This window comes from Poecilia latipinna, unplaced genomic scaffold (genome assembly GCF_001443285.1).
Source record: "Poecilia latipinna isolate Pla-1442-1.1 unplaced genomic scaffold, P_latipinna-1.0 Scaffold235, whole genome shotgun sequence".
NCBI lineage: Eukaryota > Metazoa > Chordata > Actinopteri > Cyprinodontiformes > Poeciliidae > Poecilia > Poecilia latipinna.
Genome location: NW_015112851.1, coordinates 279,134 through 301,304, shown reverse-complemented (window position 1 = coordinate 301,304; position 22,171 = coordinate 279,134). Strand labels below are relative to the sequence as shown.

At 38.0% G+C, this 22,171-nt stretch overlaps 1 protein-coding gene across 6 annotated transcripts in view; it reads left to right on the top strand.

Moving 5' to 3' along the window:
* LOC106947336 (glutamate receptor-interacting protein 2-like) overlaps positions 1-22,171 on the top strand; it is a 106,388-nt gene that overhangs the window by 52,110 nt on the left and 32,107 nt on the right. The window contains exon 1 of one of the 6 annotated variants that reach the window (XM_015032256.1): positions 9,610-9,799. The exons of 4 other annotated variants lie outside the window; for them this stretch is intronic. In XM_015032256.1, coding sequence (XP_014887742.1) covers positions 9,745-9,799 — 55 coding nt within the window. In that variant the 5' untranslated portion in view covers positions 9,610-9,744. Of the gene's footprint in view, positions 1-9,609; positions 9,800-22,171 lie in introns of those variants that run through there. One more of the 6 variants, XM_015032254.1, reaches the window with a different exon arrangement.

Here is a 22,171-nt window from a genome sequence, read left to right as displayed (position 1 = left end):
AGTGAGTGAAGTCCTCTTAGTCCCCCTGTTGGCTTCCCTCCATTCGCCTGCAGCTAACGCTAAGGCAGCTAACGCTAAGGCAGCTAACGCTAAGGCAGCTAACTTTTTTGCCAGTGAGATTAATTGAAAGTTAGTTTGGAGTTTGGGGGAAGTTGGGTGCAGTTTGTCTGAAACACTGCTGTAGGTCAGAACTCTTAACATTTTTACTAGATTTTCCTAACAGCCCGAAAATTAGATAAAGTTCCCAATTTACCCCAAAATAATGTTTTTGACACTTTTAGCTTGTTTTTTCTGGTTAAAGCAACATTATCAGTCTTTTAGCAAACTACTCATGGCATCATCTATTGTTTATATTCAGATTAACAATTATTTTCATTCAGTTTATTGATGTCTTCCATCTTAATAGGCTCCACTTTAAAACAAAGCTGATATCCATCATGTATTTTTAGCAGCTCAGTCAGGAAGCAAACAAAGTTTATAGTTTAGACTAAAATGTGGCCCAGCAGGATTACATTTCAGTCAGTGTCATTTCGAAGTGTTAAATTCAGACTTAGATGATTCCAACTTTTAAAAAACAAACCTTTACCACTTACATCAAACCCAAATCAATAAAAATAACTTACCATTTGTTTTAAGTAAATTTTAATTCATTTTCAAAACTTAAAAAAAGAAAATCATAAACCTTAGAAACTTTCCCGCCTAGTTTGTTTCACTCGGTTCTTATCTGATCTAATTCTTCTCTAATTTAGCTCTTATCTGAACCTTATTTTCTTACTCCTCATGCTTTCCCTTTTCTGCCCTTTTCCCTTCCTTCAACACTCCTCTCAGCATTGCAGATGTGTTTTCTTTGATTTTGTCACCAGAGATTAATTAGTGCTTTATTATGTGCCCTATTTATACCTCCAGCAGAAGGAGAAACGCTAGAGAGAGAAAAAGGGGCTGAGGGGGGAGGAAAGGAAGAAAACTTGGAGCGAGAGACTCAGGAAGAGATGGAGACAGGAAAAAGCACAAGTGTTCAGATGGAGCGAAAGATAGCGACAGAAATGGGCCAAGAGTGAAACAGAAGGAGCAAAGAGGAAACACGGTGTTTAAAAAGACAAGTGCAGCCATTGAAGGCAAAAATAAAGAATGAAAGTAATGAAGGAGCAAGTCTTTAACTACAGCAGAGTCAGCATACAGTAATGTTTCTTTATAAAACCTTTTGATACAAGAAAACCCATAAAATACATTTAATGTAGCAGGGATGCAGCTTTGCATTTTCACAGTCTGTGAACAGGTAATAAATTCGACAGGTGAGGAGACAGTGGAAGATCAAGAGGAGAGTGTGACAGAATGTGAAGGATGATAAATTGAATGTAAGGTTTGATGTTAGATGAGAAAACATGACTGAGAGGTTTTGATGTAAAACTGAACCAGTAAGATGGAGGTCAGAGTCAGGGCAGCGTTACCTTACATCGCAACACGTCACACGTTTGGTTTCAAAGGCTGCAGAATCCTGACGAAGCTCCGTTTCTTTCAGTGAAACTGTAAAATGATTTGTTCAAATCCAAACTGAATCTCTAAATGAAGTCGTTTTTTTCCAACCAACAGTAAGCTACACTTAATGGATAACTTAATAAAGTATTTTATTAAGCATCATCTCAACCAGAGTAATATAATATGCATTAATTTCCTGTACAGCTATCATCTCAGTGTTTAGCTTTTTAAGATAATCCACAAGTTTCAGTAAAGCTCTGTTGTGTAACAACTGGATGATAAGAACTTGAGTTTTGTTGAATGTTTAGCTCACAGCTGCCTGCGCGCCCACCCAGGTGTCGCTCCAACATTACCTCCATTATATGCTTGAGACTGAGTTAAAATAGCTGCAGCAGTCATCAGACTGCCACGCATGCAGCTGAGAACAAGAAACACTTTGTGTTTTTAACTTAACACTGGCGGCCAACTTTAATCCATATGATTTCAATCACTTAACAGGAAATAACCAACAGACTTAATTCAGAACTAATGAGACACAAAAAGGCAAACCAAATATTTCACACAAACTGAACCTGCAAAGCTGAAGTAGACAGACTTTAAGTCAAACTTTCAGAATAAAACACAATGCAGGAGAAAATTATAAAACAGAATAGAAGATGTGAAGAAAATCATCTGAAACTCCAGTGGAACAGGCAGAGGCTTGAAAAAAGTGACAGCAATATTATGGGAAGCAAAACAAGCGAGGGTGAGAGGAGAAGCAACATAAGATAGAAATCACTGAGGAGAGCAAAAACGCAGTGACAGGTTGCGTTGTGCGTTGGGTGAAGGAATGAATGCGGTGACACGTGGCTGCGTCGCTCAGAGAATAACACAGATAAGGGCCAGAGCTGACGTCTCCAAGAGGAGCTTAAAGAAACCTTTTGGAAAGCTGATTTGGCCTTTCTGCGTTTCCTTCATCTGCTGTCACTGAGCACAATAAATCCAAATAAATCCAGAGAACAAATGGAACCATAAAAAACTGAAGGGACTGCGAGGGAGAGGGACAAAGACACAGATAAAGGTCTCACTTTTGCTAGTTTGGCCTCATTATGTCAAGGCCTCGTTGGAAGAGATCAAGAGGGTGGAGGGAAAGAGCAAAGACAAAGGCAGGGTAACATTTACAGAGAGGATAAAAAGCTGCTGAAAGAGGCAGGATGACAGGACTCAAAGATGGAATGAATGAGGAAAATTATACCTTTGAATTAGGTGGATAAAATGTCAAGTTTGCTTTCAAGCAAGGTGATGGACGGAATTGAAATGTGGGGAGATTCTGGGCACATTTACTGAGTCCTGAGCTAAATGTTTGCTTAAGACCTTATTAGTCATGGGTAATCTGTAGAATACCAACAGTTTGGCTGAATCTGATTAATGCACCAAAAATGCCAACAGGGGATGTTTGTTATTCATGAAGCAGAACACCGGGTTATTTTAGACACTCTACAGTGTAGCAGTTATTAAAAAAATCCTGGGACTGAATCACATCCAGGCGTTTCTCTGCAGTGTTTACGTGTTCCCCGGTGAGTGTGTGGGTTCTCTCTGCACACCTGGTTTCCTCTCTGTTAGGTAAACCGGCCACTTAAATTGCCCTCAGGCTCAAGTGTTATGTATGAATGTTTTGTGTCATGATGACTGATGCAGAGTTTAACCTGAATCTCACCCACAAACTGCTGCAAGGGTTAAACGTTTATAGAAAATACATATCTATTTTAATCTGGAGTTTGTCATTGTAAACTGTTTTTGTGAAGTAAAAGTGAAAAGATGGTTTAATGTGAGATACACAAATAAAATAAACTTACACATTTCTAAAATCTCTCCAGACATTATAGTATAAATCAGAGTAAAATACAATTTAATAACTCGATCCAACATCCATCATCAGACTAGAGATCATTTTCACTATTCTCACCTCAAATGCAGAAGCAGAGAAATGTATGCACAGATGCACCTGTTTCTCCAGAGACACTTTCAGTGAAAAATTTGAAAGCATGCATTTAAAAACATTGTAAGAGGATGCAGCCTAGGTGTACATATTATGATGTGCAATAATTCATAATCAATGTATTGTTGTCCTGTTATATCCACTGGTGGCACATACCAGTGCATATATAACGGTATGCACTGGTTTGTAGTTAATGTGTCACAAATTGCATGACTTCCTCTTCATCGCAGTACAGAAGGTAAGGGTGTCACCAGCATGAGGGAGAATCAGAAAAAAATACTCCAGATGCCCAAATAACTCAGCTTTATCTATTTCTACTCTCCTGGTGGAACATCCACCATGACATGAAAAAAAACATTAAAACTGCTGTCTGTCTGTGGCTGGAAGAAAAGAAGAGGAACATCATTTAAAGGAGGAGAAGCAAAGGCAGGAATGAGAGTGAATTATAAAAGGAGTGACAGGTAGGTTAGCTGGCGCTGCAGAAAGCTGTGATTCCACAGAGGAAGAGCAGAAAACAGATTTAGGATTCATTTGCATTTCAAACTTGGCCGACTTCCTAGTTGCAGTGACAGAAGGTTTGCACTTTGCTCTTCATCTATCATCTCTGCCTCGGCTCTGCATGCCTGTTATTCCTTCCCATTTAAGTTTTGATCTATTTGAAACTACACTAGACACTGTATGCTGTTAATTAGAAAAGAAAAAAAAAACATTTAGTGTGTGAATATAATGGAACCCTTTGAACATTTAACCAACCGTCTCAGTATTTCCCTCGACCTGTAGCTGGTTTTGCTTATATTCCTTGTTTTGTCAGAACTAAGTAATAGTTTCTCTAAGTCTGAGACCATTGGTTGGCAGCTCCCACCAAGTGAGTAGTTCATGTATCTTGGAGTCTTTTGCACAAGTGATAGAAGGATGGAGTGACAGTAGAGCAGGAACTGTTCTGGAGGGCATCCTGTTGACATCCTGCCTTATGATTGGTACACCAGACATGTGAGCCCACCTGGACTCCTCAGCGACAGAGCCTCCTGGACCCCATGGAGAACTCAGGTAAAGGAACGTAATATGATGATTTGACGGTTGAAAGTGAGGCAGCAGCAGTTTGAGGCAGAGGAGGAGGTGAGTGGAGGTGAGAGGGCAGCATCTGCATCCAGAGGAGGACGAAATGACAGGTGACTGCAGGAGTAAAAGCTGACAGTCTAAATGTCTCCACAAAAACCAAGGAAGAGCCACGGCATCAAACATGAACTCCTGAGATGTTCATGTTTGTCACTGGTGAAGGTTGCTGCTGCAGCAACTAGCTACATCTTTTTGGTTTGTTGAGGACTAAAAGGAAAGCGAGAGAAATGGACAGAAAATGAGGGAAACACAGGAAACAGAGAAAAGCTGCAGCAGAATCCAGGAGAGAATAACTGATCATAGAATTGAGTAAATTGAAATTGTGAAAATAAATTGGCTAAATGGAAACACAATAATTTTGGAAAAAATGCACGTTTTGGAAGTGCAAACTCTGAATTTCCTGGTTACTTTTCCAACGTGGGGAAAAGTAACCGTAGTAGCCGTAGGCTTACGGCCATGAGACTATCAGAACGAGACTAATGGATTAATTGTGAATAGAACAGATGGTCAGTGCTTCCAACATTGCATATATTTAAAAGTGACTCATCACTGTCAGTCTTTACAGTCAGCAAAAACTAAACATTTTACTTTTCAGAACATTACTTTGAAATAAAAATGAACAGGAAGTTCAGCTGCCATCATAATCTCACTGCTCAGTGAAAACGGGCTGGCGGCTCGTTTTAATGCTTCCTTTATGGCTGCGTGTTTTTTTCCGGGACAGTCAACAGACTGTGCAAATTACTGCATGAATCCATGTTAAACGTTCTCCCATGTCAACAGTGATCACTTCGGAGTAATGAAATGCCTTTGAATGGTGATTCATTAACCCACTGTACGTCTGCACTCAGTGAAGTGAATTTGAACTGTCATATGGCCTCTGAGCAGAGGAACAAGCCAGACTGAACTCGCATCAGTAATTAAATTGAGTCAAGAGAGTCAAGTCAGCAATGGGATTCACAATTACCACCTCAAACGTATTTAAATTTAATTATAGGAATTAAAATTTTGCACATTCTGTCTGCTTCCATATTTCTGCATTTTTTGTTTTCTTTTTCTTCATCTGCTTCCTTCTCTTTGGTGTTGCTGTAAGACAGTTTTTTAGTCCCCATCTGTCCTTATTTGTGTCCCGCAGTGTAAGAAGCCATTACAGTGATCGAATGAAGATGCTCAGCAGGGGGAGATATAGACTCAGAGAGACAGAGAGCGAGGTGGAGGCAGAGCTGCAGCAAAAATCTGGTAAAACAAAACAACTGGAGGTCAGAAAAACCCTGCATACTGCAATAAAATGGAAGAAGGAATATTGCTTATAAAGAAATTTTATAACCACTCCCAAAAAGACATTTTTATTCTGTAAAAGTTGGGGTATTCAGTGCACTTGTAGACAAAAAGGAGCGTAGCAGTGCAGTGTGTAAGTTTAACAGTCAGACACTTCTGCTTCCAATAAAAGCAATGTGGCATTTAGTTTGTATTAAATTAGATCTACGGGAAGATAGTTTTATATATATAGCTTTTCCTACACAGCTACCAGTTATGACGTTTCCGTGTGTGGATGTGAAAGAATGGGCTAAACTAAGCAGAAGTACATGAGTGTTTTCTCAAGTATGTGGGTGCAGATTTTCGGGTGCGTGTGTGTTTCTCTGCGCCGAGCTGCAGGAGGCCATCATTTGCCACTTCAAAGTCCTTACTCATAATGCTTGGAGTGATGCTTGGATTCATTTGCACTTGAAACCCACAGACTGGGAGAGACGGAGAGAAGAGCGAGACGCGCCAACAGGATGAGAGAAAGTTTGACCATGTGCAGCATAAATTGTGCAGTCGAGTGTCTGGAGACTCTGAGTGTGTGTCTGTGTGTCTGGAGGAGCAAACTGACATGACTAATTTTTTTGACTGCTTATTTTGCTGCCTTCTAACTCTGCTTTTTCTCCTCTCATGTATGTTTCAGAGCTGCTTAAAGAAATCTCTCACAGCAATCCTGATCTGATTTCAAACCCAACTCGCTGATTAGCATTATTTTCTAATAATTGTAATATTTAAGGTAATTTTTAATGTGAAGATGACTTCTAAACAAACAAACAAAAAAGGCTCAATTAAAAAAATTAAAATACTTGGAATATTAATGAGTGACTATCCACCGATGTGGAAGAACATAGGGTTCTGGAGAAGTGATTATTTTGAATTGCTCTTTGTTCATTCAGGGTGCATTCATTAGTACGCTTTAATCAAACTTTAGTCTATTTGTCTAGAAAGTCCAGTTGTGTTGGTTTAGGTGTAAATGTTTAAATCGAACTGATTCAGACCAAAGGATCAAACTCTGGTCCGTCTTCCAACTCTCAGCGGATCTGAGATCACTTCAAAATCAGGAAGCAGACTACACCGCAGGGCATTCTGGGTAAATACAACCAAAACAAATGCACAAGTCTAGCACAAGTGGGAGAAACAACTAGTGGTCTTTAAAGTCAAAAGAGAAATTGCATAACCGCTAAAATCTCCATGTTTGTTTACATTTTGTATAGAAGGAAGTTGCTCTCAGTGTCTTCAGAGGTTTTTGTGTCACTTCCTTCAGTGGTTCTTGGTGCAGCGCCCCCACAGGCCAGGAGGGGAACAGGTTGCTAAAAGGGTTTGGATGGATGGATGGATGGATGGATGGATGGATGGATGGATGGATGGTAAACTGTTGAACAGTTCTTACGATGCGCTCCACTGTTGAACTGAGTTGTGGGTTTTGAAGCTCAATCCCTACAGCCTCTTACGTTCCACAAATAGAAAATCAAAATAAGTAATGAACTTTAGATCCAAAAACTGAAAACCTGGAGCTGTTTGTGTACAAATAAAATGTGCCATTTAATATCTCTGAGTTTTATTTTTATATTTTTAGAATGAGTAAATGATCAAATAAATACAAATGCAAGCAGTAAGCAATACTTTCTGCAGCACATCAGGATATGAAATCAGACCTCTAAGACTCAACAATCAGATGCAGAAGCCGTGTGTGTCTTCTGAGTGTGTGTGTTCTGTGCTGTCTGGCATTAATTTAGGTCAGACTGCGCAGAGAAGACAACATTCACAGGAAGCTGGCCACCAGGGAGAAAGAAATGCAGTTATTACTCTGTGCTAACCCAGCCAACACACACATTAGGCTCAGGATGTGTGCCAGGCATTTTTACACATGCTAGAGTGATCATGTCTTATAATTCATGTGTGTTTTTGTGTTTTGCTTGGATTGTTTTGGATTTCAAATGGAGTCAAATAATTTACTGAGAGGAGAAAGAACTGGATAAAACAAAGGAAAGAGCAGAAAAATAACAGTGCTTATTAAAGTGAAGTAAACGTTACAGAAATAAAGACGTAAATCTGTTAGAAAACACAGCTTCCTACTACATCAACCTACCGTTAATATCTGTTAGGGTCTTTGGATTTCTATGACTTTAACACCTGAGGCTGGTTAATGAGCCATGGTTTAATCTGATCGGTCAGTAGAAGCTGACCAAACTCAGTCAGCATCTAGAGAATCATAAAATAAACCTAAACTTCTTAAGAACTTATTAAAAATTCAGTGTGTGTGAATTAAGTATAAAACCTTCTTTTGGTTTGTCCTAAAGAAGTGTATCTTTTTTTTTTTATGTGAGACTGATTAAAAAACCACAAACATATTTTTGTAAAAAACAAAAAAATCAGTCTAAAAGTTTTGTTTTTCTTGATCTGTTTCGAGTTTAAACCAAATTTCCATGTTTAATATCCAGGGACATTTCTAACTGCAGTTCTTAGACAGCAGTGTTTTCACAGTAAAACACTCATTAAATGTGCTGTGACAGCTTGGCATCTCTGTTTGTCGACACTTTTGGTGCTTCGTAATGTTTTAGTAAATTGTTCTTGTTGTTTTGTTTGAAGCCACTGAGGAAAAACATCTTAGCTTAATGTAAAATGAATACCAAACTCATTACTCTGCTCTTACACATCAACTCCTCTGTGTTGTGACATTTCTCTGTTTTGAACCTAGTTATTACTCTTCACACATAACATTTTTTAATGCACTCAAGCAGTACATTTTAATTTCTTTCAGCTGACTTGACTTTGGACAGTGATATTAATACAATGATGCATGCTCAGACATTAACTTTAAACTCTTATTTTTCTTCCTGCAGCTGCTAATTTTGCTGCACAGCAAAAATCAGCTGCATTTATTTAGTCATTGTCTAAAAAATAAATCTTACTATTTTTCTTTTGCCTTCTGAATTAAGTTGCATCTATCAGCCTCAGTAGGGTTCCAATGACTTTGATTATTAATTGGTATAAATAGTTTGTTTTTAGCCACGTAAAATTGTGATATTTCCTTTGATTTCCTTATAGGACAAGGTTTCCCAAACTGCATGTTTGCTACAGAGTCTCTGTGATATTTAACTGAATCTTTGTTTTTCCACCAACAATTTATTGATATTCCTGCTGCCAACCTCATATTATTTTGAACAAAATAATTTTAACATGTCCAAATATGCTAGTGCCTGCTACGTAATGCTACATCCACTTCCTGTCCAACATGGTGGTGTAAAACTCCAGCCTTTGTCAAACCAAAACCTCTTTTTTACATTTTTCTTTCATTTTAAATACACACTCCAGCTGTTTAATTAACAAGAACGTTTTCCTTAAATACCAGGAATAGGTCTGTTGAATAGCGATTTTTAAAATGAACACTTAAGAACTAAATCAGAGTAATAACATCTGTGAATCTGCTCTTAAAATAACCGTGGATGATTTGACTAAATGACTGAACATCTCTCATCCTCTTGTCTTATTTTCTAAAAATAAACAGTTTATCCCTGCCTGCTTAATCCTTCTTATTTCATCTCTTTGTTGCTCACTCACCCACATATTCTTAGCTTCTGTTTTTCTTGTATTGCTTCTTTTTATGTGCATATTTCTGAACACTTTCTCTCTAGCCTTAACCTCGCCTGCCTCATCCGTTGGTGTGTACCTCCCTCCCTCTCTCTCTCCTCTCTTGGGGGTTGAGTGGTTGTAGCGTAAGCGCCAGTCATCTCTTATCATCGCCACTGTATTCCCTGAGTGCTCAGCAGTCCACATCTCTCCCTCTGTCTCCTCCTTTCTCCATCCTCCTCTAATCTGTCAGTGTTTGTCTCTCTTTACTCTGTCGTGGATGTTACTCTGAGGAGGAAAAGTCAATGTCTACGGTCATGTTTTGCGGTCTGAAAAGAGACATTGGGGCAAATAGTGTGGGTGAGTTTGTTTTCGTATTCTGAAGCAGAAATACTCTTTGTATTAGTATTCTGTCATTAAAAAATGACATAAGTGACATTTGGCATGTTCCAGTTTGGATGTTATTGCAGTGTATCTAAGACTCTGTGGGTGGTGCTGTTTCCGTTTTTCATGTAAGATGTCTACAATCCATAACACTGCTGTGTGTCTAAAACGGCTTTGATGAAAAGCTAATTAGGTTTTAATGCTTTGGATAAAAGTATGACTTTGCTCTATGAATGTGTGAAGGAAACACCTGATCTGACATGTCGAACTGAAAATGATTTATTACCAATAACCGTATCAATCCAATCTACCTTTTTCTCATTGCACATATAGTTTTTCACTGTATTCTAAAGTTTTCAGTGTTTAATGTTTCCTAGGATATTTATTTCTTATTTTCCTTGGGAAAAGACAAATTAAGCCCACTTCAAAAACAATCAAAACTCAATGAGTATATTCAAATTGTTTCAAAAATGTTTGGGTTATTTTATTATTATGACATTATACGGTGGACAGAGTTTCTCAATCTTATGACTATTTAATATCAGTTCTAGTCCTACTGGAAATTAGAAAGAGTACGTATGAATAAAATGAAATGTGAAATGTCATTTTGGTTGAGTTATACATTTTTCACATCAAAAAATGCAAAAATCTCACAGGGTTGTTACACCAGGTTCGCATGATTAGAGCAGTAATACTTTGTATTTTGAAGGAGGTGCAGTGAGGTCAAATGGTCTGAGGCCTTCTGCAGATACACAGTTGGTTATGAGTCTGGAAAGATGTTTAAAAACAGCAGCTGCCATCTTATCCAGGTCTGACCGTTCCTGCCAGTTCACCACAACAGCAAATCCCAAGATGCTAAAATAAATCTCCAAGATGCTAAAATAAATCTCCAAAATGTCACGGTGGGACATAAACGATGTGCATGAATGATACCTTCAGTTTGAAGAATAACATGAAGCTTGTGGATCTTTGTGGGAACGTCTAAGTCCTGCTGTGCAGCTTGTTGAATCGTTTTTGGAAACATGTTGCAGATATTTGGATCAACTAAATCTTTTTAAATTATTGATAACATATACACTTTGTTTTTCTCTGTATCTCTGATGCAAAACTTACACTTTAAAAAAAGGATGAAACTTTTTAAATTATTCCAACCAGTGGTAGTTTTGGCATGAATTTCACCACTTTCTGTTTTCTACCATCTATTTTCTTTTCAAGAATCTTAGTCACTTCAGGTGTGACCAGTCTGTATCTGGCTCTTGTCTTTTTCTCCAGCAGTGCAGCAAAGGATCCTTTTTCAGTGCAGAATCATCCAGTTAAAGCTTTATGAGTTGAGGTATTATAGATTTTAACCAATGCAGTTTGTATATGTAGCATTATATTATGCATGACTGAAGGGGCATCCAGCCTTTATTGACTGAGTATTTTTCTCCAACTCGTTATGATTCCCCCTGGATCCAGGTAAAGATTATTATTGTTTAAATCAAAAGCTGCTGCAGATACTCCCATAGCAGCATGTAAGTAATATCGTCAATATGTGATTGTGCTTATTTGATACTGTAAACACTCAGACTCTCCCCTTGCTGAGCTTGTCTGGCCACCTATTCCGGTCTGCAACCTTTACAATTCAAAGAGCCGTTTTTGACTGCGAGTCTTAATTAAAAATCCATTTAGCCCCATCAGTGTAACCTGAGCTGTTGATAAAAGACAGCTTATAATTTCCACAATATAATGTCTTTATAATATGCAGCAAAGGAAATTTGTAGTCATTTTTAAAGAAATCCATCTTATTTCTATTTTTAGGTTTTAAAAAAATAAACATTTGTTTAGAGGAATTAAAAAGCATCAAAGTGTGATCTGCATTCTCATCCAAACGTTAGGATGTGTCTGTTGTTCTGCCCCAGCCTGAAGCAGGACTCCAGCGGTTCTTGTCTATCCTCCTCTTTTTGAACAGATTTCAAAAGCAGTGTGTTGACCCCATGCCTTTAATCCCTGCAGATCAAAGCACAGTGGAGTGTTGAGGTGAAGGTAGAAACCTGTGGAGGAGTTCAGAAAACCCACAACACGTTTAAATCAGTCACTACATCCAGTTTCATGTGGTAAACTGAGGCTTTTGTAATGAAGCTGCTTTAAGGCGAGGAAATTAGTCAGATTCCTTGATGAATAATCCTTTAGTTCACTCGGTTAGCCTGGTTAGTTTCTTGTTTAAAACCATATCTCTTTTGAGTTATGAATGTTGAAATTTAAACCTAAACATTTTTTTACTTCTGTTTCGATGTCTTTGGACAGCAGCAGCACAGCATGCGGAGGCTTGTTGAACGTAAAATGCACCAGGAGTTGCAGCCTTTACCACTGAAGCTCTGCTCCATGAAGCTCTTTAGCATTTTAGATGCTCTGATGCTGAAGTCAAGCTGCTGTAGCATGGACTCTACCCAGAAAGGATAATCATTTTTGCCAGCCCTACCATTTGCATACGTACTGCTGTGCTTCACATGCCATGAAAGCTAAGATTCAAAGCAACAGAATGTGATACAGCACTGATTTAGCTTTTACCATATGCAGCAGGGTGTATTAATAAGGTGAGCCCCGTCCTATTTCATGCCCTGATGGAGCCGGTGGGTGCTATTGCCTCAGAGAGTAACTAAGCTGATAACAGTGATGGAGCGTTTGAGGTTTATAAAGCTGGTTTCATTTTCAGCTTTATGTGGGAACCTGCTCTTTAGAGGTTTCATATTTCACTGCATGCTTTGTTAAACATCTGCTGCAGCTGAATTTTATTATCAGAAAGGGATTCAAGGAAAGGTCCAGAGATCAACTGAATATTATTAAGAGCAACAAAATGTTCTTTTTTTCTTACACTCATATTCTTATTAGTGATCCAAAATTCCCAGTAAGGGATTTATCAGCGTCTTGGTTTACAGATGACTTGATCCACATAATTTCCTGAGTATTATTGGTCTGACAGCAAAGAGAATTTAGAGTCTGAGTCGGGGAGTGTGTAGGATGCTATCATAATTTGTGAATGCTGCCTGCAGTTGTCTCTGCTGTTCCCTGTAAACTTCATTTTCTTTATCTTCTGGACACCATGGTTTTCCAGCATGGTGTCTGTTGGATCATTACGAGCCTGACGATGATGCAGGAAAGATGTGAACCATTACGCAACTGTTAAAAACCTGAAAATAAATATATTTCTAACAAAAATGTCCATCCTGCTGTGATAAATACAAGATTTGGTTACAGATGAAGATTTTTACACGTTTCTGTCGCCGTCTTCATCAGATGAAGCTCTCCTCCCACCGTCATTTACATTTTTAGTCATTTAGATTATGTTCTTACCTTAAGCAGCTTACAAGCATTGCAGGTAAATCATGGCAGAGTGTGGGGGATCAAACCATGTGACTCATTAAAAGCAGCCACTGTCTTTTCCCTGATAAATCCCTCTTAACTCTCATTTAAAATGTCCCCCTCTGTCTTGGATTGCCGACCCTGTGATGAACGCTGTCACCGGCTAACAGGATATCGTGTTGGATCAGTGGCTCAGACATGCTGGCAGAAAGAGGCTAAACTGTAACTTCAAAGTGGTTTTGATGCTTTGTTTTTTTTTCCTGCTCAGCATCTGACAGGCTGTTTCTCCTTCTGTACTCATTGGAGCAGCTGATAGACGCTCCATTGTTTGATTTTCATCACCCAAAATGTAGGTTTTCTTTCAGTTTTTCTGGCGTCTTCAAGGAGAATTTCAGTCGAACAGAAACAGCCTGAAAAACATCACATTCAAACATCCTTCATCTGGACTATCCATTCTTTGCTGCTTCTTTTTCTGATCAATAAAGACAATTTCTTTCAAAGTGAACAAAAATCATACTTGATTAATTTGTCTTGGTAAAGTTGTCGAACATAAAACTGCATGCAATCTCTATAAGGGAGTAATCACTTTTGTAAAATAACTTTTCTCACATTGCTAAGAAGCATTACATTACAAAAAATATTTCCTTTTTTGCAGCAACCCAACTAGAGATTTACAAGGGAATACATGTTACTCAGTGGTAACAATTAGGGGGTCATGTTGTTCAGAGCGCCTTACTAACTCCAGTTGGACCTGATTTTGTGTCAGAAGTCTTAATTGTTCATGTTGGAGACGCCAGTGTCACAAAAAACTGTTTAGAGATTTTGGCCCAAACTGACACAATACTGTCACACAGTCGCTGCAGATTTCTTAACTCCACTTCTAGCCTGTGTTTCCATCAATGTTTCTTCAAGGGCATTTTAAAGCATTCCATTAAAAAATGTTGATAAAAATGGCAAAATTGAGCAAAAACGTATTTGCACTCGCGGTTTGTGGCACATATAGCGTTTATGAGAGGAATTTTAAACATATTTGCCAAATAAGTTCTAACTTAGCAAACACCTCATAACTGATCGTCTGTTTCCACTGTTAGGATCATTAGAACTGAATTTCTTTTTCTCTTTCTGGTGATGTACAGCATGTAACATCGCCAAAGTTAACGTGACAGAATAATTATAACTTGGCTGACATTCCTGAAAACCTGCCTCTGTTTGGCTCAGATTTTTGGTCTATTCTAGTTTTTAACCTCTACTTCCTGTTTATTACAGCCGTGACATCAACGTCTGATAAAATGACCTTTAACCTGGTTAACTCGCTCCAAACCAGCAGATGGAAACATGCCAAAGTCGCTTTTTCTTTTTGTTTCACCACATGTTTTAATTCATAATGTGTAATAGTACTAGTATGCAATATCTAGTAACTTCTGCATAATATCTATAGAATGTACTTCTGTAAAAATATGTATTCTTGGTTTACTCTTCATCTCACGTCAGGCTGTATCCGACATACGATGACTACCAGTTCTCATCATAACATCCTTTCTACTTCAGGATGTTTTTGTCATGTTAAGTTGTTCCATCCTGCCTACTTATGTAGTTTCACATACTAAAAATCATTTGATGATCCAACTTTTGATTAATATACATCGTCTGTGAACCTCTGGGCAGATAGAGCCCATCATGGCCTCACTCATCACCGGCTCTCATTATTATTATTATTATCTAACAGATAATAATCAGACATTCAGGAGCAAATCTGCCAAAGAAAAGCTAAGCATATAGAAATTATGAAATTAATTAGTTAAGTAATTAGCTTTTGGAAACCAAGATATTAAAGTCCTTTTATATCTTAAATCAAATGAAGACAATGTGCTTGCAAGAGTGGCCACAACTTTTAGACAGCAAGCCCCAGAAGCTGGTCAGAATTGTGCACAAAGCTCCTGTTATTATCATAATGGACCTTTTTTAGAGCTAAGTGTCTACTTCAGCGCTCACCCCCTCTGGTGATTGAATGCTTTTTGTGTTGAGTTTTCAAAGTTTTGCTAAAAGTCTAGACAACAAAGAAAAAAGCATGAGATCATTAGGAGTGAAGTGGTGATCAGACCCCTCTTTCATCCCCCACCCTCCTCCTTTTCCACCCTCGATACCAGATCTATACAGGCTGCAATTAACCACAACAGACAAGCCATTAAGCTCTCTAATTACTGCTTGTTCCTTCCATAGATGCTCAGTCTGTGTGGGCTGGAGATCCGCATGTAAGGTTTGAGGATGAGAGGGTTTGCAGAAATTTGTGAACTGAACATGTATTATTCTCAACATCCAAGCTTTTGTTGTGCTTCATGTTTCAAATTTTCTGTACTGTTTATTTAGTGAATGGGGTCTCCAGTGTGTGTGTGTGTGTGTGTGTGTGTGTGTGTGTGTTAAGGAGTGAAAGTGGGGGCTGAGATAACCACATTCGAACTGTTTGTCAGCACCATCCCAGACAATAGTTAATTACACTTCTTCAGTGGCTGCAGAATCATAATCGCTGCAATCATATGCCTTGGTATTCCATAACTCAGAAAGCTCAGTGATGTTGGTGTGTGTGTGTGTGTGTGTATGTGTGTGTGTGTGTTCACACACAGGAAACACTCCGACACTTAAACATGAGGAAGAAGGCATGTGAGTTCTTTAACTAGCAGGTGTTAATGATGTTATTTTGTTAATCTGACAAAATCATCATAAACAGAAAAGAATCAGTTAAGAAACAAAATAATTTTTGTTTCTTAAAATATTCATAATAATGGGGCCAGGACCCATCCACCCATCCACCCATCCACCCATCCACCCATCCATCCACCCATCCATCCATCCATCCATCCATCCATCCACCCACCCATCCACCCACCCACCCACTCACCCATCCATCCATCCATCCACCCATCCACCCACTCATCCATCCATCCACCCATCCATCCATCCATCCATCCATCCATCCATCCACAGGAGGTGCTGGTGCCTCTCCAGTGAACGTTTTGGGCGAGAGGTGGGGTCACCTGGACAGGCTGCCAGCCTGTTGCAGGCAGGCCAGGACTTAATTTAAATTGATTTTTTAAACTAATAATTACCAGTTGTACCAGTTTTCTGTTCCAATGTTCATTCTTAAGTTTATAAGTTTTTAATTAAACATTGTATTTGTATCTAAATGTCCTGCATTCAAGCAAACATTTGATCTCTGAAAAAAAAAAAAAAAAAATCAGAAACGGGTATTAATAAAGATCTGAACTCTTCAAGTTGAGGTTTGGGAAAATAAGTAGGCTAAAATCAAAGCTTATTTATGCATGCCCTCTCTACTCACTTAAAAACATTTTTGATTACTTTTTATTTAAGAGCATTATCCAAATGTCAGGAAGTAAAGTTCCAAAGTGGTGAACTCCTCTTAACAACCTGCTACATCCAGGATATTTGGTACTTTTTTCCAAACTTTGGATATTTCTAAAAGGTATTTTCATCATTAATGATATAATTTGGGGATCATTGATGCCGACTCTAAGCAAATATGTTTCATGGACTAGAAATGTGTTGCTGTTTTTTATTGTTCTTTCTTTGTTGGTTCCCAAGGCGCTCTGGAGCTCTGAAGCTCTGTTATCTCCTCAGAGAGAAGGTGCTGCGCTTCCATCCGTCTGACTGTTACTGATTTTCTGTCTTCAGTTGAAGTTAACAACTGAACAGCAGTCTGGTCTATAAACCATTAAATCACACCATTTCAGGACAGAACTGACAAACAATGCAATGAAAACTATGAAGGTTTGCGTTAGTAAGATTCCACTTTGACCCATTTAAAGTCTGAGCTGAGGGTTTAAAGTGAACATGGATATTTTTAGTTCTTTGTTCTTATTGCAAATCTCTTTAAACATCACCAAATGCAGCTGTTTGATTGTTTTCCTTGTTGATAAATGATTAGAGAAGCTAAGCCTTTGATAAACAAATAAAAACATGTGTAACACAATGAACACATGAGAAAAAACAATATTTTAGTTATGTGAAAGAACTGTGATTATCAAACGGTGGTGGTACAATAAGTCTCACTATTAATTTAGATTTAAATGACGTCCTTAATAACTCATGACGCAGGTTGTTCTGAACTCAAGAATTTCCAACCTGGGGAAGCACAGATATCAGAAGTATCAACAGTTTTACCAAAAATAAAAATAAGAAATCTCTAACATTCTCTACAGTGTAATAATCTGCATATTGTTAGACTGGAGTTTTTAATATGTAGTTAAAATTTCCCTTTATGTCTTGCCCCCACCCAAAATAATAATAATTGTGTGTGTGTGATTGATGTGTAAGCCATTGTATTGTCACTCTAAATCCATTTAGTGCAGCAGAGTCCTGTGGCAAATAAAGTGTGTTTTTCAGTGATATCCGAAGAAAAAGAAAACAAATAAAACACACTTTGTTCAACACAATAATGTGACTTCATAATAACTGTCAGAATAAGATCGTACATAAGAACTGCCTTTTGTGTTTTATCCATATAAAGCTGTTTTCGTGTTTGAGCGAATTGCTGTTGACTACCTCCAGCTCTCTGTTGGTGCGCTCCATTGTCTGCTTAATGGGTTTTTGGTAACCTTGAGCTAGAATGTAAAATAAGTTCATAAATATGCATGGCAGGATGTGTAAGGGAGCGAAAGGCATGAGGAAACCCTTTTCTTTGGTAATTGTACTCTGGACCTTCAGGGAATCAGAAAAGATTACGCCTCCGGTGGGAAATCTGCTCGTCAGACTGCAGGTCTGTACGTAAGTCAGATGTTGGTCAGCCTATCTAAAGACTGCATCAATGTATTGCCAATAGTCACAGATTATTATGTTTTTCTCCCCAAAACTGCCGTTGCTTTTCAGTCAGATTCGTCGTAAAGTAACAACATATTCTGAGGTGTTCTCACGTTTCAGTTTGAGGGATTTTAGGTTAAAAGTTCAGATTCTTAATGTCTGACTTTCCTTCCTGGACCTTTCAGTCCAGAAACACAAGGCAATGCAGATCAACAGAATTATGTGAGACATTTCCAATAACTTGTTGAAGTAGTCTTTCAGAAACCTTAAAATACTTTGTTTTAGATTTCTGGATGGATCACTTTATGTGTTCTTAATAATAAAAAAAACAATCAAGTAACATTTAAAGGGCATCCCAGGAAGTTCTTTTGCTATAGCAGGTCAGACTGTCGACTTGAAGGAACAAAATGAGTCGTTAAGCTACACAGTTCTGTGAGACAAACCTAATGCTGTTGCACAATTACCAGAGTCAGCAGAGAAGTTGGAGGGAAATTCATTCAGAGTCTGGTGTTACCAGCAGAGCCTCGTTCCCACAAGCCGCTCTGTCACCTGAAGTTGTACTTCACAGGCTTTTGGGACGCAGCAGAGTACTGTTATGTCATGTATGCATTCATTTCAGACACAGAGACAAATTCATCCATACAAATCAACACAATTCCTGCAGGTGTTTTGGTGCAAAGCACCATGTTTTTACCTGATAGATTTGTTTTTGCCTCTCTGCTTCATCCGTTCAGCATGTGTCGTTTTGTCTTTTTACTATTTTATAAGCTTATTTTGGTTTACTTTTTTTTTTCTCCTGATAGGATTCTAGAGATTTCAAATGTCAGAGAGAAACAAACTTTCATGTTAACACTTCTTTCTTAACACATTTAAGTCATGGGTGAAGCGCTGATACAAAGGGGAAAACTCACTTTAAGGCCATGTTTTCTACTCCTGTTGTATGAATTATTTATTGAAGCTTGGAAAACATAAAAAGCTTCAGTTGAGAAATATTTTCTTGCACCACATTCATTGAAGAAAAACAGTTTTGCCTCAATGGATTTTGTTTAGAGGCTCAGAAATCCCGACCCCAGGCTGCAGCAGTTCAGATTTTAATGATTCTGCCCCAATTATGTACATTGTGTTCCCATATATATATTTTTTATGGGGTTTTTGTTGGTTTTCCTCTTTTGTTGGCTTTGGTTAAATGCTTTTTAGTAGTATCATTCATAAAGAACATAATGCATTACATAGGGAATCATAATCTGTGTTATTTTTGTTATCTATCTTATCAGTCTCCTTTATAAATTATTTATTTGATCTTTTCACTCTCAACTCTGTCAATAACCTAAACCTGAAAGAAATAAATTATATTTCTTATCCATTTATATTCTATGGAAGTGAATGAAGTCATTAAACTTCAAACTGACTTTTCAACATAAATTGAATAATTTAACATAAATAGTCACTTATAGGATTAACTTACTAGTAATCATGTTATATTTTAGTGATTAAGTTAATGAACAAACATACAGAATGTTGATGGGAACCAATAATTAACATTTAGGGTGTAATTAGCTTCTTATATGTCTCACTATCAATAGCAAATTGTTTCTCCTAATAAAAATTCAAACATCTGTGCATAATTTATATTTCCAGATCCTCGTTTCAGTTTAAGGAAAGGTCTGGAGAAGTGAAATAAAGTCAGAACCCTGATGGATCAGGATCAGGGTCTGATTCAGGCGCCTCTCTGTTTCCTGGGAACCAGTTTGGGTTTCTGAACCATCGACTCCAGCCGTTCCTCTCTGGACTCGGCTCTGACAGCTTTTCTCTGTCCTCTCAGTGCTGAGCTGGCAGCCGTTTGGTTCTGGCTCACAGTCTGGACTCTCTCTGGACTCGGGACTCAATTGGTTTCAGTTCCAAAGCCGTAGTTTTCAGAATAAATTGGGTTTTGTCTCAGTGGCAGGTTCACAAAGAAAAAAACAAAAGTTTCCTGGAACTGTAGATTTTAAAAAAATGGTGAAATATGTTTCACACATTTCTGAATGATGAGTCATTGTATCATTTAAAACAAACTTGGCTGTGTTTTTTACTGGTTAGCCTTATGTTGTCTCACTGTTCCAGCATTTCCTTTGATTTGTGAAATAAAAAAATATTCAACATCTAGCAGAAACTTAGTGTGATCCTAGTACATTCACACCAAGAGAAAAACTGTATTAAATATTATTTTTGCTGTTAAGCATAATTATATAACCCAATATATATATTTTAGGGTCACTTAGAAAGAGCACAGAGAAATGACCCCAACATTGCGAAAAATTAAGCATAACATTGTTTAATTTTGTTTTAGAAAGTGTAATTTGTTCCGTTGCACAGGCGAAAGTCATTACTGTCTCTGCTTGAAAAGAAACTGGAGCTACAAGCACTGTGCCTGCTGGAGGAGGTAAATCTGGCCTGACGCTTCATCTGCAACCTGTTCAGCTACCTGACAGTGCCAGCAGTCATTAGTCTAATCACATTCAAATTATTCATTGTGAGACGTTAATTTATCAGGCTGGGTTGGGGGGAACGAGGGGAGAGGCAGACCAAACGAGTCTCAGCAATATTTTGAGAAAGATAAAAGATAAGCGGTGTTGAAAGACCATGTCCAATGAAAAACCTTACACTGATGAATAATACCTCAGTGGTAGAAACAGACAGGACATGTTCCCAAAGAATGAGAGCTGAGAGTTGGTGGGGGTAAGATCTGACTAAAACACAGGAAGTCAGCAAGGCATAGATTATCCCTGACGCCTGTTTAAAGGTAAAATATGTGCCTTTGGAAATCCTGTTTTCATACACATGACGGTCCCACAGCCAAATACTAGCCAGCCAGATAACTTATAATGTGGTTCCAAACAAAAAAGAAAAAAAAGCAATTTCAATTTATTTTATTTATTGTGCCTTTGAGGAGAATGTTCATCTCTGAGACAACAGTATGATCCTTTTCTCTGCTCCTGCTGATGAAAAGATGTTCTAAACTGAGCTACGCATGTTGGCAAAAGGAATGTAGTACATCGAATTACATTCATCACGATGATTGAAAACCTTAAACATCTTATATGTGGTTTAAAAGTCAGATAATTATCATTTTAGAGTCGCTGAGTAAATTTAAGCTTTAAGTTTCATTAACCAATGCTACAGAATGTTTTTCTCCTTAGAACAAGCAGCGTCAAACCTGATCTATCTGAGATCACAACCAATTTGTGAACTGAAGCTGTTGGACACCAACTTCACAATCTCTTTAACATTTAATTTTCTTCATGCGTGTTAAAACTCGTCAAACATTTGGTTTAATTCAGTTTATCTGTGTAGTGCTAATTCACAACAGAACTCACATCAAGTGGCTTTACAAAAACATAAATTTAATCTCATCATATTTTTATTCAGCCAAACATTCATGTCTAACTTAGAAAACTAAAGAGATTTAACAAACGTTTCTCTCATGCGTGTTGCTTAGTGGCAGCTTCAGGACAAACAGCCTTTCTCAGCCAACAAACACTTCAAAATATGTTGCAGATTTCTTCCAAACTCTGTCAGAGTCCATTAGTGTCTCAGTGCCATAGCCAGATTAAAATGCAATTTTATATGCTAAATAGTATCAAAAATGCATACGTATTTCTGCAGGTTTATAAAATATGTTTATGTGTGAGCTGTGCTGTGAGTGTCCCTGATGATCATGCAGCTTAAAGTTTAATAGATGAGAAATAGCTTATGAATTTTAAAACTCACTGAAAGCTTCTGATGAAGCTGAGGTTAAGAAGCAGGACAAATCCTCTGCCTTCAGAGTTGCAGCTGAAGCAGCAGCAGTAGTTGCTGCAGCAGTAGGTGCAGCAGTTGCTGCAGCAGTAGTTGCTGCAGCAGCTGCCGCCTTCGTTCCAGCCTCAGCTCTCAAACTGAACTGCAGAGTGTGGGATGGCAAACACTTAGCAATCCTTCGTATATGAAATATTAAACACAAAAACTTTGACCTAAAACATGCTTGACAATAAATCATAGTTCGGCCTTAATTACACTAATCAGAAAAACTGCAAAACAAACGTTGAAAATAGTATAATCGGATTTGATTTGTAAAGTATGGAAGTAATTTATTTCCACATAAATGAAAGTTATCTTCCTAAGAACCAGTGAAAAAACATCAGGACTTTGCAGAGCCTCCAGCAGGTGGGCCATTCC